The sequence below is a fragment of the Meles meles genome, chromosome 8 (assembly GCF_922984935.1).
Source record: "Meles meles chromosome 8, mMelMel3.1 paternal haplotype, whole genome shotgun sequence".
NCBI classification, from domain to species: domain Eukaryota; kingdom Metazoa; phylum Chordata; class Mammalia; order Carnivora; family Mustelidae; genus Meles; species Meles meles.
This window is the reverse complement of record NC_060073.1, coordinates 53,463,582-53,483,146: the sequence shown is the minus strand read 5'-3', so window position 1 is coordinate 53,483,146 and position 19,565 is coordinate 53,463,582. Positions and strand designations below refer to the sequence as shown.

Here is a 19,565-nt window from a genome sequence, read left to right as displayed (position 1 = left end):
AAATGCATGGCAAAAACAAAAGTAATGATTAAGATCCTGCAATTAGAATATGTGATTCCTGGAGCAATGTCCACAATAGCCAAAATATGAAAAGAACTGAAATGTCCATCAACAGATGAATGGATAAAGAAGATATGGTATATATACAATGGAATATTCCTCAGCCATTAAAAAGAATGAAATCTTGCCATTTACAATGATGTGGATGGAACTAGAGGATATAATGCTCAATGAAATAAGTCAATCAGAGAAAGACAAATACCATATGATTTCACTTATATGTGGAATTCAAGAAACAAAACAGAGGATCCTAGGGGAAGGGAAAGAAAAATGAAATAAGATTAAAAACAGGGAGGCAAATCATAAGAGACTCTTAACTCTAGGAAACAAACTGAGAGTTGCTGGAGGGAAGATGGGTGGGGGATGGGGTAATTGGGTGATGGACATTAAGGAGGGCATGTGATGTAATGAGCATTTGGTGTTACATGCAACTGATGAATCACTAAATTCTACCCCTGAAACTAATAATACACTGTATGTCACACTATATATTAACTATACTTAACTATATTTAAATTGAATTTAAATGTAAATTTTTTAAAAAAGAATATGTGGCTCCTAACTAGCAGAAGCACAAAAACAGTAAGAAAACACCATCAGTCAAATAACCCCATTAAAAGGCCAAATATAAGTGAAAAAAGAATATGACAAGTCAATCAAATAAACATAAAAAAATAAAATGGTAGAAATTAATCCAAATATGTCAACACAGAAAATGTTAATAGACTAGGCTTGTGAATTCAAAGACAGAGGTGGTCAGGTTGAGTTTTTTAAGTACTTACGTATATACCACTTAAAAGAGGTAGTCCTGGGATGGCCTGGGTGGCTCAGTGGGTTAAGTCGCTGCCTTTGGCTCAGGTCATGATCCCAGGGTCCTGGTATCGAGTCCCACATGGACTCCTTGCTCGGCAGGGAGCCTGCTTCTCTCACTGCCTCCGCCTGCCTCCCTTCCTGCTTGTGTGCTCTCTCTTCTTCTCTCTGACAAGTAAATAAATAAAATATTTTTTAAAAAGGAGGTAGTCCTAAAACATAAAGATATGGAATATTTGAAAGGAAAAGAGTGGATAAAAGATATATAAGAATGTACAGATCAAGGGAAATCTGGTAGCTTTATTTATAGAGTTCAAAAACTAGCAGAGTTAGGGGTGCATGGGTGGCTCAGGGGGTTAAACCTCTGCCTTTGGCTCAGGTCATGATCCCAGAGTCCTGGGATCGAGCCCCACATCGGGCTCTCTGCTCAGCAGGGAGCCTGCTTCCCCACCCTCAGCCTGCCTCTCTGCCTCTTTGTGATCTCTCTTTCTCTCTGTCAAATAAATAAATAAAATCTTAAAAAAAAAACTAGCAGAGTTAAATAATATGTTACTGAGTCATCCACATTTATTTGAAAACATAATTTTGAAGCAAATAACATTGGACACAAAATTTAGGTGAGTAGTCATTTCTTGGGGTGGGGTGGGAGGCAATGAAATATTGGGGAGGAACACTAGGTCAATGTATAGCAACAGTGCTGACACCAACCCACACAGGCTCCTAAATGCCAGTTGTTACATTTTCAGGGATTTTCAGAGCCAGTTATTAAACAGCTAGTAGCTTGAAATCAGCCATGGTAGGACTATTAATACTGTAGAAATTGGTCAATGCCAAAATGAGGGCCTTTTTTTTCCAGGGAACTTGTTGTTAAACATTTACTAGCATACCACTGAATGATAATATTCTAATACTCATAATAATATCATCTGTTATAATAGTCTGATTTTCATAATAAATTCTATTGCCTATAATTCTATTATAATAAATTCATATTCTAATATATAATATTAATTCATAATACTACTGTTGATAATGTTCTAATCCTTGGGTTGAATTGTAGGTTCTGTTCATTAGTTAAAAAAATGAATGAGTGTTCTAGTTCTTGGTTTGGATAATAAGTCCTGTTCATTATGTTAACTAAAAAATAATGAATGAGGGACACCTGCATGACTCAGTCAGTTAAGCATCTGCCTTCAGCTCAGGTCGTGATCCCAGGGTCCTGTGATTGAGCCCAGAGTCGGACGGACTCTCTGCTCAGTGGGAAGTCTGCTTCTCCTTCTGCTTCTGACATTCCCCAGCTCTCTCTCTCACTCTCTCTCAAATTAAATAAATAAAATATTTTTTTAAAAAATTTTAAATAATTAATGAGCAAATGAAACAATAAAAGAAGCTCATGAATGAGCCAAAGTGTCATGAACCAAAGAGTATGATTATTACAATTCTGTGTACCTGTGGTAGAAAAAAGAGCACTAAGTTTCTTCTGTCTGGGAGACATCAAGTGTCAAAAGAACCTCCACTAATTAATGTGGTCCATGGACACCTGAAAAGTCCCATCCCATGCCCAGAGAAACACACCAGGCTGCAGAAACGAGATGATGGGCATGTCTAGCTCAGTGGAGGTGAACGTTAACCATGCAGGTGTGAGGCTTCAGGTTTGTGATACTGTGTGGCAGCTGCTCCTCACCATCCCAGCCAGAAAGGGCTTTCAGACAGAGGGCCTTCTGTGCCAAATCCAAAGTAGCAGAGGAGTGTCCCGGCACTTGTGGAGCCTGGATAAGGCACCCAACTTCCTGAAACCTGCTGGCAGTGAGCAGAGACAAACTGTGGAGGCAGCCTACAAGCCTGCCTGTGGGCCCCGTTGGCAGAAGGACAGGTGTTTGGCTACCCAGGTATGGCTCCTGCTCAGCCCTGCCCCACTAAGGAAGCCTCATTTGGTCCCTCTTGCCCCGCTGTGAGAGCCTAGAGCTCCCCCTTGTCATTGAAGACGTGGGATGAGTTTATCAAGCTACAGCCCCCAGTTTTAACATGAGCCTGTAGCTATGACCTTCATCTTTTCAGGAAGGACTCAAGCATACTGCTGAGGACAGCCAGGATCCCAGGTGTGATGGTTAATTTTATGTGTCAGTTTCACTAGGGCACAGGATCTCCAAATACTTGGTCAAACAAGTGTGTCGTGAGGGTGCTTTTCGTTAAGTTGAATATGTGCTCGCTTCAGCAGCACATATACTAAAATTGGTTAAGTTGAACATTGAAATTGATAGACTGAATAAAGCAGATTGCCATCCCTAATGTGGGTGGGCCTCATCCAATCAGTTGAAGGCCTACATAGAACAAATTGCTTGTCCCTACTTGGAGTAAGAAGGAACTTCACCTGCCTGACTGCTTAAGAAGGACACTGATCCTTTCTATCCTTCAGACTCATACTGAAATATAGGTTCTTCTTGGGTCTTGAGTCTACCTGCTTTTGGCCTAGAACTACTTTTTGGCTCTCTTGGGTCTCCAGGTTGCTGACTAAAGATCTTGGGACTTCTCAGCCTCCATAATCACGTGAGCCAATCCCTTATTTAAATATACATATATTTAATATATACATGGTTCTTCTGGAGAATCCTGACCAATATACCATGTGCACTACACATTTTCTGTATTCAAGCGGATAGCTCATTTTCTCTCTCTCTCCATGCCTTCTGCCCTTTCCTGATGAACCTAAGCCTCAGAGTGTCTGATTGTAGCATTCAGCCTGCCTGGATCCCTCAGTCAATGATTGAAAAGCCAGCATCCTGAATGTATGTATCTCCTTGTCCTGGCTGGTCAGCATTCCCAGGAAGACCATGCCTATGATCTCTCCCCACCTGCCTCTTAGTTATATGGCTGGAGAAAAATACAGAAGTTGACCAGATCCTTGAGGTCTCCAGGCTCAGTGGGGCCCTCCCATAATTGACCAATGCCTTTGATGGCTTAGTCTTGGTCCGTCTTCCACCACACAAAGGCTGGACCTCACCCTCCCACCGCCATTCTTAACAGATCAACTTGGTTCTACTTCTCTGAGAAAAACATCACTTAACAGGAAGTCCTGCAACTTCCCTTCATTCCCCAACTCAAAGTGTCTCTGATTCTTCATCCACCTCTTTCTCTTTTCCTCCCAGAGAGAAAGGTCTTTAGGCCATTGATGTAAAGGCAAAGTTCTTGGTGGTGAAGTGTCTATACCCAACTCAAATACGTGGATAGGAGGTCCCCAGGGTGTGTATGATCAGTTGGGGCAGCAACACCTCTTCATCAGAGGTGATTCTCTCCTCTGGCCTTCTTCCCACAGAATGATCTCAAGGGACCAGCCCTTGCTAAGGCAGACTCCCACTAGGCACCCATACGGGAGGCCACAGCCTAGGGCAGCCTCTCTAGCATGTCCTTCATGGTGTGCAAGACCATGCCTTTCATCTACCTTCTGCATTCAGACCCTCCTCCCCCACTGCTTGTTTCATTAGATGGTTCTCCCTCTCACATGTATATTCAATCTTTCTCTTTCCTCTAGACCCTTTCCCTTGGTATCAAATATCTTTAAAACTTTTCCATCCTAAGTTGCCCCCTTCTCGGTCCCACCATTCCCCCTGCTGCTGCCTTAAATGTCTCCTCTCCTTCCCACCAACTCTCTTGAAATAGTAGCCAGCACTCACTGCCATCAGTTCAAACTGACCATTCTCACACCTGAATTCTGATTTCCATGTCCACTGCACCCTCAGTTCCACGGACACTGCTCTGCTAGGTTTGGTAAAGATCCAGGTTACCAAATCCAAGTCCCTTTTCAATCCTGCTCTGATAGGCTGTTCAACTGCATTTTGGGGGAATTAAAAGAAAGAATGTATTTCTGCCCAGAACATTGACAGGGGAGCTGGATCATGTGAATTATAATTATGGAAGTTGCTCCAAAGAGAAAGCAGTTCTTGGATATGAGAGTTGGGGCTAAGAAGTTCAACCTCGCCCACGCATCTTGCCAACTGGATGCCAGGACTTGACCTAATTAAGGGAGTTGATTGGTTTCCTCAGAAGAAGATATTATCATTCCCACTGTACCATGAAGGAAACAGATTCAGAAAAAATTATATGTTGCCCAAAGTTATATAGTATCTTAGAATCAAAGCTCCTTCCATTACACACCAGTGATAAAACCTACCACTTAATAATAATAACTGTGGTACTTGTCAAGGTGTGAATTTGGGAGAGTCAATCCCTGTCTTTGAGAATGCGTGGGGGGCGGGGCGGGGTGGAATTCCCTGCAGGGTGCCTGAGATCCATGCCATTCTATGATCATTTCTCCATCCCCATTTGGATAGCAGATAAAATAAGAGGCTGTGACTGGCATATATATATATATAGAGAGAGAGAGAGAGAGCGCCCCATATATATATGGGGGCTCTCTATATATCTTAATTTATTATATAGATATATCTCCTAATTTATGTTTTAGGATCATATCTTCCATTGGCTCTCAGTTTCATAATGGAATGATGTACTGGAGTGGCTTTGTGTGAATTCACCTAATAAACTTTATTACAAAACAATGTGGTATATCAGGCACATGCTAAGTAAGAGCTTTACAGAGGGTTGCTCATGAAACCTTCCCCAAAGTACAGACTAGCATCTCCATCTAACCACGCTACAATTCTGCATGGATGTCTAATAAACATCTCGAGAGTTACATCTCCAAAATTGAACTTAGGATCTTTTCCCAAAAAACCGCTCCACTTGTAGCTTTCACTATCACAATTGAGGACAACTTCTTCATTCTAGTTCAGCACACACACACACACACACACACACACACACACACACACAGTTGGAGCTGACTCTTCTATTTCACACCTCACATACAATTTCTCAGAAAATCCTGTTGTCTCTAAAGGTATCCCTATTCTACCCACTTCTCACCAGTTCCACTGCTACTGGTCTGGTCCCTTCCACCATCCCTCTCCCTTGGTTACCTGCTAATCTCCTAACAGGTCTCCCTGATCTTTCTCGCTCATATTTCTTTCCTCAGCAACCACCCCACCCCTGCCCATTCTGTTCTTCTCAAAGCAGAGTGATCCTTTTTTTTAAAAAACTCAGACAGATCATGACTTTGCCCTGCTCCAAACCCTGCAATGGCTCCACCACCTCCCTCAGACTAAAAGTCAATGTCCTTACCATGGTTTAGGACGTCCTTAATCATGTGCTCCACAACCCCGATCCAAAGGTCCACCGCCTGCTCTTCCCTGCCATGATCTTAACACTCCAGACACCAAACAGCCTCCTCACACACTCCAGGTCTGCTCCTTCCTGCCTTCAAGCCTTTGCACTAGCTGATCCCACCAATTAGCCACCTTCCTCCCTTCCTTAAATCCACTCAGATCTCACGTTCTCATTGTTACCAATCCTAATTCCTGAGTCCCCCTTATTCCCCGCTAATTTTTCCTTTTTCCTAGCCCTCATCACCTAACATACTATAGAATAATGTGTGTGTCTCTCTCCACTAGATCAATTCTTCGAGGACAACGATCCTCTCTTTGTTCAATGATGTATATTCCAAGCGCCTAAAACAGCGTCTGGCAGATATTCAAACTGGTGAATGAGTAAGTCACATCTCATGATGCTCTCAAGAAGTGGCTCAGTGGGTTAAGGCCTCTGCCTTCAGCTCAGGTCATGATCCCAGAGTCCTGGGATCGAGCCCCGCATGGGGCTCTCTGCTCAGCAGGGAGCCTGCTTTCCCTCCTCTCTCTCTCTGCCTGCCTCTGCCTACTTGTGATCTCTGTCTGTCAAATAAATAAATAAAATCTTTAAAAAAAAAAGAAGTACCTTTAAAACGCACTTTAACATTCCCCGTTCCTTTGAAGTCTGAAAACAGGAATTGTGACCCATTCTTCGCTCTCTGGGTCCATCTGGCGGCAGCTGAGCAGAAGAACATGTTCCTCTTCCGACCGCGCCTTCCCAAGTTTGTTCGGAACTACTTAGCTCGATTCCCACTGAATGCTCATCGGACAGAAATCAAAGAGCACAAATTCACAGCAGGAAATTGTGGCGCCAGGAGAAGCATCATCCGTAACCAGTAGGCGCAAAGATCTAGCTCACGTGGTGCGTATTCAGCCTATCGTGCCCCTAATATTCTTCAACTCCCTCCCTTCCGCTCCTGCCTCCTTCTCGCTCGACAAGATGGCCACACCGGCTGCACCGGCGAGTGCTCCTGCCGCCACTCCAGCTCCAGCCCCCGCCCCGTCCGCGACCGCGGCCCCAGCTTCGGTCCCAGCCCCGGCCCCAACCCCAGCCTCAGCGCCAGCGCCCGCTCCGGCTCCGGCGCCGGTCCCAGCTCCAGCGCCGGCTCCAGCCTCATCCTCAGACTCGGCGACTGCAGCGGCCACGACTGCGGCTCCGGGCCAGACCCCGGCCTCAGCGCCGGCCCCAGCGCAGACTCCGGCGCAGTCGCTGCCAGGTCCTGCCCTCCCAGGCCCCTTCCCCGGCGGCCGTGTGGTCCGGCTGCATCCGGTCATTTTGGCCTCGATCGTGGATAGCTACGAGCGACGCAACGAGGGCGCTGCCCGAGTTATCGGGACCCTGCTGGGTAAGTGGTCAGACCGAACTGACATTCTCTTCCACCTCCCAGCTCTCTTTTATCTTGTTCACTGCTCGTCCCATCCGCATTGACCTCTTACCTGTTTCTCCATCCCACCTTCCTGCCGCGATTTATCTCCTTAAGGAATTTTTACTTTCCTGCCAGATTGCTGTCACTTTGGTCGACAGAAAATACGTAAGCAGTACGGAGTTGTTGAATAAATACCATGTGCCGAATGACTTACATTTTATTTTCAATCTTCCCAGTATTATTTCAGGTCAAGCGTGATTAGTCCCAAACTGCCAAAAATGAGTTCAGATGCTAAGAAGTCAAAAACGTTTGACTCCCTAAACCCAGTGACCTTGCCCCCCCCCACACACACACTTTTAGGGACTAAATGTCTTTATATTCCAGGTGTTTAACCGCTTGGCAAAGGAGTGGTGACATCTGTAAAAAGACATTCCTTTGAACACGTAAACCAGTTTGGCAGAAACTGATTTAGGGTTTCAGTAATATTTTGCTTTCCTAAACGTTTAATCCTGGTCTTCTGTTCTGTTGCCTCCGTGAAAATGTTAATTTGTAGAACTGAGAAGCAGTATAGTATAGAAGGATTACTGATAACGTGCCCCTTTCTCTGGGGACTGCTGATCCCCTCAAAGTTATTTTCACGCCATCTTTGTCACTAATTTTAGATACCTTGTGAATCCATTCTAGCCTCATTCCTCATTTTTCTTATTCTTAAATATGTAATTGTCCTTCCACCATAGAAGACAAGTGGTGTGTCGCAAAGAGGACAAGATTTGTAAGTAGATTTCACCAGATATTAACCATGTGCCTTGGGACAAATTACCTAAAGTCTAGTTCTTTCAGGGGCTAGTTAAGACTTAGTCTTTGCAAGAACTAAATTATTATCATAAGCATCTAACTGCTAGCACGCATAAGGTACAAAATGGCTGTCGGTTGCCGTCTACTACATCGGGGCTGTATACACCCCCCCACCAACATGCGCGCATGCACACATACACACACTCACTCTCTCCCACTCTCTGTCTTTGAAGGTTTAGCAATTTACAGAAACTTCGGTTGATCCGTTACCTTCCATACATTGTCAGGATTTTCCTCAAACCAAGCTTTTGTATTCTTTTTGCCCCAAGTGGCTTCCCTGCTCTCCGTCATTTAAGTTCCACTCATTTTCCAGGATCCCAGGAAAAGTGTTAAGTGTCAGTTCTTCATCTTACACTACTACCCTCACCTCCATTCTTAACCTCCCAAAGTGTAATAGCATTCTGTAACTGTGTCCTGCTTTCAGCTTCTGTTATACATGATTTTTGCAATACTAACTTGGCACTTGACAAGTACTAATTTACTCTTTTAGCTGCACTGTCAAATGATCCAAACTCCCTGGAGCTGTTTAACTAAAGAAACAGTTCTTCACCCGGGGAGACCACTAAGTGCCCCAGATACTGTAGTGACCCTAATTAGACCAACTGTAATCTAGATCTTTAGATCCTTCTTCTAGACTGGGATCATGGTCCAGTGCTAGGTGTTATAAAGACGGTACTTACTGAGGAATGAAACAAATACTCCTCACTAGGAGCTTAAAATTGTCTCGTGAAACATAACTTGGTTTGGTTAAATGAAGTCCCTGGAACCTCTTAAATACCATAAAACTGTTAGGTATTTAGAATTTAGAGTTGGATAAAATTTCTCTAACCTTGAATTCAAGATAAAGGTTAGTGGCATGGAACTATAGAAGAATTAAAACTGCTTCAGAAGTTTGAAATGGTCAAGTTTATTGAATGCTGATGAAAAGTCAAATAAAATAGAACATATTTATCCACTGGGTTTGGAGACTGTTTCAGCTACAGGAACAGAAACCATAGCAAAGTGGAATGAAACAGACAGACAGCTGCGGCCCTGGCCAGACCCCGGCCTCAATGCCGGGAAGCGTTGTGGTCTGTGGCAGAGGGGGAAGTGCTTGAACCCTTGTATGGGCGGTACCAGTAGGTTAGAGAAAGATGGAGAACCGAAGGGACTAGCAATCTTAGGTCAAGAAACAAACATAGTAGGAGTAAGAGTATCAGAACTAGAGTAGAAGCTTGTGGTAAAAGACAGATACTAATGTTTAAGATTCACAGGTAGAAGGTTTCTGGATGATGATGGGGTTAAGGTTATGACCATGGGACTAGATGGCTGAAGGGAGGTACAGGTGAAGCTCCCTAAAATTGTACTCTGAGGCTAGACTTCTGTATGGGTGGCCTTTGTAGACATTGTCAGAATTTTCCAGGTAGTTTTGCAGATTGAATTGTAAGAGAAAATCTAGTGGCTGAAAAGTCAAGATCACAGAGTGACAATCTGGCACAGCACTGGTAGCAGGAAAGAACAGATAGCAGAAGAGCTTGTGAAGGAAGAAGAATAGGCCCGTTCATTGGTGGTTAAAGGAAAAGATCACTCAGAGCTTCAGTTCTCTGGAGAATCCTGGTTCCGTTGATACACATGCCTGAACTTGGAGCTTATGAGTTCAATTTTTCGTTCATTGACTTTGAGGTAGCCTCTGAAAGCATTTGGAAAGTGGTCAGAGGCTGTTGAGAGCTCTAGGGTTTTATAAAACATGGACAATTCTCTCTCACAGGAACCGTTGACAAGCATTCAGTGGAGGTGACTAACTGCTTTTCAGTGCCGCACAACGAGTCAGAAGATGAGGTGAGTGGGAGCTTGAGCTGCCATTATATGATCTGTAGTTGTTTGTTTGCTAGGCTCTCCTTAAGCACAGTATGTTGAGCTCATCACTGGAAGTCTGGCAGTTCAAAGACCTGTTTTTTATGTATACATGCTTGCTGGGCCTCTTTTGTCTGCTGGGAGTAGCCCCTTGTCTTTCTCTTCCACTTTTTTCTATGAACTTCTAGCTTCTTAGCTTCCTTTTCTGTCTGTCTTCTTAGGTGGCTGTTGACATGGAATTTGCTAAGAACATGTATGAATTACACAAGAAAGTCTCTCCAAATGAGCTTATCCTGGGCTGGTAAGTTGAAGTGGGGGGAATGGAAAGTTTCGGTGATTGCCGTGGTTTTTTTGCCACCAGACTAAGCATTATGCTCTTTTGGAGACAGAATGTTGAAAGTGTATTACCTCAAGGATCTATGAATATAGTGTGTTTTGCTGGCAATTTTGATCTCATGAGGCCAGGAATATTTACTTTGAAATGTAGCTTTTACTGAGCAAGTATTTTTGCCTTGCTGGTGACTTAAATGCTGCAAGAGCTCTGAGGGTCAGCTTTTGATCAGATTTGATACAGTTTCCAGTTTATCTATTATTTTTACATTTGGGATGTCACTGGGGGTAACACCACCATAGAAGTGTCAGGTACCTTGAGACACCCATTGTGACCATCGTGTTTGGTCTTACTGTGACATGTAGACATGAATCCACACTGTGTTCCATTTTCCAGGTATGCTACAGGCCATGACATCACAGAGCACTCTGTGCTGATCCATGAGTACTACAGCCGGGAAGCCCCCAACCCTATTCACCTCACCGTGGACACAAGCCTCCAGAATGGCCGTATGAGCATCAAGGCCTATGTCAGGTGACCAGTGTTTTGGGACACAAGGGCGTAAGAGGCTTATCTAGTTCATACTATGCCTGGATGACACCCACTTCCACCCAAAGCAGGTTTAATCTTTTAGTTTATAGCTCATTGCCTCCTAAGGAAGCCCATTCCTCACTCTCAGCAGTTATCATTAGAACGGCTTTACTCTGCACCAGATCTGTCCCTGAAATAACCATTCACTAATACCAGTTGTGGTATCCAATTTCTTAATCAATTTCAAATGACAGCCCTTTAGGTAGTTACACACACTGTCATGTTTTTATGTCATCTTTTCTATAAATGAACTCTTCGCTGTTCCTATAGCTGATCCTCACATGGTATTTTGGTCATGATCCTTCACCACGTTCTGTTTCTCTGAGTCCACCTTTAGTTTGCCGTTATTCCGAGAACTAAACACAGGACTTGGAGTAGTGCGGGTTAAAAGATGACTGAGCTTTTTTGAATACATCTATTACCCAGGGTTGAATACAGTTTTGATGACAATAACATGGTAGTTTTGACACACTGAGCTTGCAGGTGGTTAAAATGCCCATTGATGGGGGAGGTTGGGAAAGGCTCCCTTGGTATACTGAAGAAGGGACTGCTGGAGGAGTTGGAAGGATTATCTTTTCAGGTTAGAGTGAAGGCAGTTGTTAGTGCTTCTTACTGAGTTTGGCTTTGTGCTGTGTGTGTATCATGATGTAACCAGTTAGCCACGACGCAGAGACAATGATGGTGGATGCCAAGTGCTTATGGGCGAGTTGGTGTACCACTAAGCTTTAGTCTTTGCCTGATTTCTTAGCCTTTTCAGATATTTCAGACTCTTCATGGTCCAGTTGAAAATAGTGTTGACATAGTGAAAGCAGTCACCTTTAGTGAAATTACTTATAGCACCCAATCTAGTCTTGGTGGGTTGGAGTTAATTGGCTTTACTCCATGCTGATGAAGGGCTCAATCTCATATTTCTGTGGGGGTAGATATCTGGGCAGCCAGCTCCACAGGGAAATCCAGTGTCTTGTTTCATCACTGAGGTGTACAGTGAGTGAAACAGTCCTCTGAAGGGACAGGTCAGGTCTGAATGCTGAGTGTCCTCTCCCAGGCCAAAGTTTGTATATGAAATGGGCTAGAGGGAAAAAAGTGACTTGCTCATATGAGATCTCAGGTTTAGATGGTTCTAGCCTTCTTATCTCAGAACCGGGGAACCCATACTCTTGGTATAACTGCTTTCCCAGCCTAGAGTAGAAAGGTCACTCCCAAGTCCATTTGTTTACCTTGACTTCTCTCTCCCCAGCACTTTAATGGGTGTCCCTGGGAGGACCATGGGGGTGATGTTCACACCTCTCACAGTGAAATACGCATATTATGACACTGAACGCATTGGAGGTGAGTAACCTTCTGATACCTTCTTTTGAGGTCTGGCATTTTTCAGGGGAGGGGTTTGCCGCTCTCTAACAAGTGGAGGGCTTTGGGTTGAAGAGGAACCATTGATCTGAGATTTGTAATTAAAGTCATTCTCCTTTATAAATGGGCTTCCAGGAATTATTTGTGGAATTATTAGAGGTGGGAAATGATCAGTGCCAGAGGCTATGTGACCATTCGTGTAAAAGCAAAACCAGTGATTAGCATACTGCATACAGAAGTTGAGCTCTAACCGGAGGAAGAAAAGTTAATAAGGGCAGAGCAGGGGAGTTTAGAGAAGTTGGCTCTGTCCAGTAGGGGTGGGAGAGTTCACAGAATGGTTAGAGATCATCTCTTTCCTGATGGGTTGACTGAAATCTCTGTGCCTCTTCTATTCCCCATCCCATTCCCACAGTTGACCTGATCATGAAGACCTGTTTTAGCCCCAACCGGGTGATTGGACTTTCAAGTGACTTGCAGCAAGTAGGAGGGGCATCAGCTCGCATCCAGGATGCCCTGAGCACAGTGTTGCAGTATGCAGAGGATGTGCTGGTGAGGAAGGGGAAGGAAAGAAAGGGCATAGATCTCCACTCAGGTCACTGAGAGGTGTGCTGGCAAATGGCAGTCCTTGATGGTGAGAATTAACTGTGCCTCATTGAATCTTTGTTTGGTGCTCAGTCCGGAAAGGTGTCAGCTGACAATACCGTGGGCCGCTTCTTGATGAGTCTGGTTAACCAAGTACCCAAGATAGTTCCTGATGACTTTGAGACCATGCTCAACAGCAACATCAATGTGAGTGCTGTCCCTGGGCTTCTGGGAGCTTGTGTCTTCCCCCACCTCAGCTCATGCATGGATGTGAAGGGAATTGGGGGAGATGACCTGGAGGGGAACAGAGGAGGAAGGGCTTTGCCTTTGGCCCCTTGCAGTCCAGGTTGGGAGAAAGGAAGAGATAGTACATGTGCTTGGAGATCCCCCACCTTCTCTTCCTTGATTCCATTATTTCAGGAACTGCTGATACTACTGTGACTTGTCACCTAGATTCATGGTTGAAAAAAAGGCTATATCCAGAGGTTAATGAAAATGCAATTTCTCATTTTCCCCGTCTGAGTTCACAGATACTCCTCCCTCCATATTCTACCCATAGATCTTGATTAAAGCACCCCAAGTTTATTAGTGTATCAATAGAGATGAAAAGTATTCTCAAACATTTCCTTCTTATCTTCCACCTTCAACTCTTGCCCAGTCTCTTCCTGAGCAGTCATCCAGGACTGTCCTCATAGCCAGTGTCCACCATGGAGCTGGCCAATGCCAGACTTTCTTCTCCCTTTCCACCCAACCCCTCACTCATTGTGGCTTCTTCCTCTTCCAGGACCTGCTGATGGTGACCTACCTGGCCAATCTCACACAGTCACAGATTGCCCTCAATGAGAAACTTGTAAACCTGTGAATGGGCCCCACACAGCACTCCTGCCAGTCTGGGCCACCCTAGGACTCAGAATGGAGTGAAGTAGAATGGTTTTCTTGTGGTTTGAGTCACACCGGGTCAGTCAAGTGCTTGTGACTCTAAATAAATGTAGCCTACCTTTTGTAAATGAATCCATCCTACATGAGTTTACTGCTGGGCGGTGGGGAAAAAACTGTCCTAGAGCTCACGCAGAAACCAGGAAGTGAATATTCTGGGTAGAAGTTGGTTGTGTGTTTACAACTCTCCGTCAGTGGTTGCACCCATAGCCCAAGCTCAAGTCACTTTATCTTCACCTGACTTCAGACCAGACAGCCTTCTTTGCACACTGGTGTTATAAAGGTACTTTATTCCCACTCTTTTCCCTATGATTAGAGCAAACTGGGCCTCCAGAAAATAGCTTTTTATCACTTCTCTTCCATAGCACCTTAAGTGAATGACAGTACGAAGTGTTGCCCTGTGCAGTTAGGAGTACCTAGAGCATGTGCTAGTGAATGAGTGGAGAGGAAAGAAGGGAGTGGGTACAAATCTTAGTCCTGGGATCCGTGAGTCTGTGCTGGTGGAAAGACAGTCTTCTGAGGATTAACTGCACTTTATCGACTTTTTTTTTGGCTTTCAGTCTGGAAAGGTATTCACTGACAGTACTCTGAACCATTTCTTGCTGGGTCGTGTGGTTTCTGCAGGAAGTAAAAATGAGAATTCATGGAGGGAAAATAATTAAGAGAATTGGATACTTAATCTGAACTGAAAGAGCAGTGAGTGTGGCCAGAGTTGTAAACTACTTGAGTAGTTATTTTAAGAGCTATTTGCCACTATGGTTTGAGGAGGCAAAATTAGTATCTATAGATTATGGCGATTTCCCCAAAACTCCAAATTTCTTGGGTAATATGTAACTTAAGATGACCCTTCGGTTATGTTGAGATGTGCCAATGGCAGAATCTAAGCAAAGACTAGATGACATTTCCCAGGGATTTTGTGGGATAGCGGTGACATCCGACAGCCCTTTCATCTGATTTCCTAGAGTGTTCTACCTGGGCCCTGCTAGATGTCTTAGGTTGAGAAAGAAATGGGTCATTATTCAGGAACTGAAAGTTGGTTACATATTGAAGTGAAAAGGCGAGTGAAGGCAAGTGGGTATCAAAAAGGCCTGGTCCTGATTGTGGTTCTGAGATCTATAACCTTAGAAAAGACAAAATCTGAGGGTCGTAAGGTGCAGATCGTAATAATACATGGCCCATTAGGATATTGTGTGATTTTGATGAAGTAGTGAATATCAGGTTAACGTGCAAACATAGTGCCTGATGACAGAAAGCATACGGGAAGTGGTAGCTATTGTCTAAAACTGAAAACAGTTCAAAAATAATAAGAAACTTAGGAACCCCGTCCTGGATCCCAGTTCTGATTCTGATACGTAACCTTAGGAAATACAAGTTCTTGGGGCTGTAAGATAGGTATAGTAATGATACTTTTTTTAAAAAAATATTTTATTTATTTATTTGTCAGAGAGCATAAGCAGGGGGAGCGGCAGTCAGAGCAGGCAGAGGGAGAAACAGGCTCCCCACCGAGCAAGGAGACCCATGTGGGACTCGATCCCAGGACCCCGGGATCATGACCTGAGCTGAGGGCAGCAGCCTAACCCACTGAGCCACCCAGGCGTCCGATACTTTTTTACATGTAGGCAAACATAAATACATGAGATAATAAAAGTTATGCCAGATTGTGAGGTTAAAAATAACATGCATAATGGGAAAAGGATTGATCAGAGTGCAGGTGTTTGTGTTCTATTTTTTGGATGGGTGGTTTAATACCAACTGATTTTTTTTTTAATATGCTTGCTAAAATGCCATGGTTGATCACCGAAAACATATATAACTTCCAAATGAAAGTGATAGGAAATAATGGAATAAGAAAATGGAAAGAAATTTTTTAAAGCTGAGAAATGAGAAAGCATGAAAAAAGTGGGTGAAGTAAATTAATAAAGATGGTAAAAATAAGTTGAGATACAGTAACAAGAAATGTAAAAGGGATTAAAGTAATGAGGGAAAAAAAGACTGAATTTTAAAGCAAAAAAACCCCAGCCATACTTTGTTTGCAGGAGACACAACTAAAACATGGATGCAGAGAGTTGCCCTGCAACTGTAAGCAGGACGCTATCTTAAAATGTTCAATAAAAAAAAAATTAGCCTCCAAGGACGGCGCATTGTTACAGAGTTAAAATGCAAAATCTAACCATTCCTCTTTCCTTAGAGGCTGCTCAGAGCCTGGCACCTTTGACCCTCTTGAGAAGCATAGGACAGGGGACAAAAGAAATACCATCTCTCAAGTGTGCTGTCTTTAGGCTGGGGACAGCCAAAAGTATTTCTTCTGGTATTGAGATTATAAATTTACAGAAGCCCAGAAGAGTCACTGGAGAAGATTTTCACTGAGGAGGTAAACCTAGACCCCAGGAATGGAGCTAGAAAGATGGCAAGGAGACGTTCCTAGGAGTGAGAATAGACTGATTGAAGAAGAGGTAGACCATGGCCTGGACACAGTGAAGAGACATGGTGCAGAAGACGGCTAGCAAGAGAATGGTTGATGCAGGCTTGCCAGAACCAGAATAGACCTCTACGAAGTTTCTGAAACAGACAGGCGTACCTTTTAGGGTGATGCCATTGGTCATCTGAAATGTAGGTAGAGTGGTCCAAGTGAGAAATGCAGGTAGCATGAGTTAGGACCATAAGGGGCCCTGGAAATGAGGCAGAACACATGAGAAACCACAGCCTGGCATGCCTTGGTTCAGCACATGATACAGGGTTCTTTGCCACCTGCCCTGCCTTGTGGCTGCCACACACATTCCTGTTCTGTACTGAGTGGGATGGGGAAACAGTGACTGCTAGCAGTTTTGAGGATCCCGTGACTGGAAGGAGAAGCAGCAATCCACTGGGAATGGTTAGGAAGTTAAGGCTAAGATGGGACTTCCACAGTCTGAGCAAAAATTGGAACAAGCCCATACCAATGAATATAACGCTCCAAAGCTGGCCCACTCCCCACCCTGTTACATAAATTTCTCTGTTCAGGGCTCTTCAACAATCTTAGCCAAACTTTCCCTACCCCTACTCAAACAGCTTTCCAAAGACCCCCACCCTCACCCCGCAGCCAGTTCTAAGCATTTCCTACGCTTCAATCTTCAAATACTAACCCATCTTACTTATCCCCCAAATCATGCCCAAACATTCCACAGACCTTAGCCACCCCAAATTAATTAGTCCTTCCAATCCTACAAACCATGCCAACCAAGTAGCCCTACTAAGCCACAGACCCACCAACCCTCCCACTTCTAAGTCCCTCTTCCCCTGCAAAGCTGTTCAGTAATTGTTTACCCAATGTCAACGAGCTTCGTTCTGATGGTTGCTCTGATAGGAAGCATTAGCTTCATAGGCATAGATGGCATATTCCTGCAACTTCCTTTTTACTTTCCTATAGGTCTTCCCGATTTACACTGGGATCATGAACGTTTTGACATTAGAATCCTCACTGATTGGCCTAACCCTAAATGAAGTCCCCTGAGCCCTTGGATATCTGGGTCCCAGAAGTACACAATGACTCAGAGCAGATCCATCCCACAGGTGTGGATCCTCTGGTATACTGAGCCCCTGGACTTAGCCTTGTAGGAACTCTGATTCTGGACCCCTTGACTCAATGGGCAGATTGATGCCAAGTCACAATGAGTCTCTGAAGCCGTCTCATCACACTAATAGTGGGTAGTAAGCCTGGGTACGCCATTTGCTGTGTGTTCACTGTTTACTCATGTAGTGTTAAGATTTTAGTATTTGCCAAATACCATGCAGCACTAGGTGAATAATGTGCACTCCATGTTACTGGCCTCAAGGAGTTCACGTCTGGGTGGGGAAAGCAAAAGTAAGTAATTAGTTGCAAAACAGTAGAAAAGGAATGCTGGATCTAGCACTTCCTGAGCACCTCTCTTGTTTGGTCAGTTCACATTACAGAGGGAGCTGGGCTCAGAGAGACGAGTACATTACTTATGGTAGGGAACACAATTAGTGACAAAACGCTTTTAATTCGGGTCTAGATTTCTTCTTTTCTCTCTAGCCCTCTGCTTCACAGTTTAGTGGTCCAATGAAATCACTAATAGGGCGAAAATGCAACGTAAAAGTATATTACAAGGATTGACCAGCTCTGTCAGTGAGCCTGGGAAGATTCTACCCAGGATGTAAAACCTGAGCTAGCTTTTATTTTTAACAAGGAAATTAGGAAAGGATAAATGGGGCAGAGGAAACACATTTAAAAAAAAACCTTAACCTGTTCAGAACTTAAGGGAGCTAGTACAGGAAGTAGACCATTAAGGCTGTCAGACTATGGAGATTGGGTATTAATTGAGAAGTGGGAAGGCATTAGATAATTAGAGATTTCAGGAAGATCACCTGTTAGTGTAGAGGAAGGATAGAATGGGGAAAAAGCAGAGGCAGGAAGACGAGTCAGGGCCTCTGTGATTGCTCAGATGACAGTGGCAGTGGGGATGGTAACAGGACTCATTTGAAGAGGATTTTATAACGCAGACTCAGGTTTGCGGGGAGACTGGTTGAACTTGGGTGATGAGACATGGGAGTTTAGGATCCTGGTTTCTGATAAATATGATTGAAAGGATGGTAGTATATGGAAAGCCTGGCTACTAGAGTGGTAGAAGTTTAGAGGTACAGAGATGTGTCCAGAAAAAGGGTTAGATGGGTAGGTCAGGACCTGTTCAAAAAGCCCAAAAGTCATTTGCCCTGTGGCCTCCCACCCCCTGCAAGATTTAATTAGTTTCAGCCTATCCCAGGAATGTCACCTTTTAATAGTCAAATCTGAAATTTCCTGACCAACACCAGTGAGGCAATTTGGATGATGAAAAACCCTGCCATTTCTTTCTCCTCCCCTCCAAAAGGATATGTCCTGGCCTGCAACAGTCCTTGTATTTTGCCCATAACGTGCCCTACCCTCTTTCCTATGAAGACCTTCCATTTTGTACAACTCCTGGGAGCATCTCTTGCCAGATGGGATGCTGCCCAACTCATGAATGGCTTAACAAAGCCAATTAGATCTTCATATCTACTCAGTTGAATTGTATTCCTTAGCAGACCAAATGGTGAAGTCGTAAATGCAGCTAAGTGATTGCAATGTCTTTGATAAACTGTGGGGCTGCACTAAAGCTTTTGAGGAAAGGCTGAAGAATATACTCATTTGAGTAAAGTAATATTGACCAAATGCCAACAATATGCTAAGCAAGGGGTCCTGGTGCCTGCTTAGAACCTTCTGGAGGGGACAGACAAGTAAAGAGGTGATTGCATTGGGAATCACAAGGCATTGGATGTCATGGACAGCTTCCAGTTAGGAAGTAAAATCCAGCTGGAGGAAACAGACTGAAAAAGGAGAGAGAAGAAAACAGCATTCTAAGCACAAAAATCTCGCAAAGGCTCAGAGACAGTGTCAACCATGTGGCTCCGTCATTGCTGACTCTTGGCTAAGGAGCTGTTCATAAGGTAAGAGCACTCCATGCCTAGGTTGACAGAAAAAGGATGGTACTGTATTTTTTTTTTAACAGCCTGTGCTAACATGTGCACGAGTTTGCTTTTACTGTGAATGTGTGTTCACACATTCTCTTTGTATGTGGTTTTGCATATGCTAAAAACTTG

The 19,565-nt window shown here is 44.0% G+C and overlaps 1 protein-coding gene across 1 annotated transcript; it reads left to right on the top strand.

Annotated features, from left to right (window-relative positions):
* The first annotated feature begins 7,029 nt into the window (after positions 1-7,029).
* Positions 7,030-14,027, top strand: EIF3F (eukaryotic translation initiation factor 3 subunit F). Its single transcript, XM_046017022.1, has 8 exons — positions 7,030-7,456; positions 10,080-10,150; positions 10,387-10,466; positions 10,893-11,030; positions 12,325-12,416; positions 12,847-12,983; positions 13,110-13,223; positions 13,801-14,027. Exons 1-8 carry the CDS (start codon positions 7,051-7,053, stop codon positions 13,876-13,878), a joined length of 1,116 nt encoding a protein of 371 aa, XP_045872978.1. The 5' UTR covers positions 7,030-7,050; the 3' UTR covers positions 13,879-14,027.
* The last annotated feature ends 5,538 nt before the right edge of the window (positions 14,028-19,565 follow it).

Coding starts and splice junctions, on each gene's coding strand:
- EIF3F (XM_046017022.1), top strand. CDS start 7,051: ATGGCCACACCGGCTGCACCGGCGAGTGCTCCTGCCGCCACTCCAGCT. Junction 10,467..10,892: donor AATGAGCTTATCCTGGGCTG/GTAAGTTGAAGT, acceptor TCCATTTTCCAG/GTATGCTACAGGCCATGACA. Junction 13,224..13,800: donor TGCTCAACAGCAACATCAAT/GTGAGTGCTGTC, acceptor TTCCTCTTCCAG/GACCTGCTGATGGTGACCTA.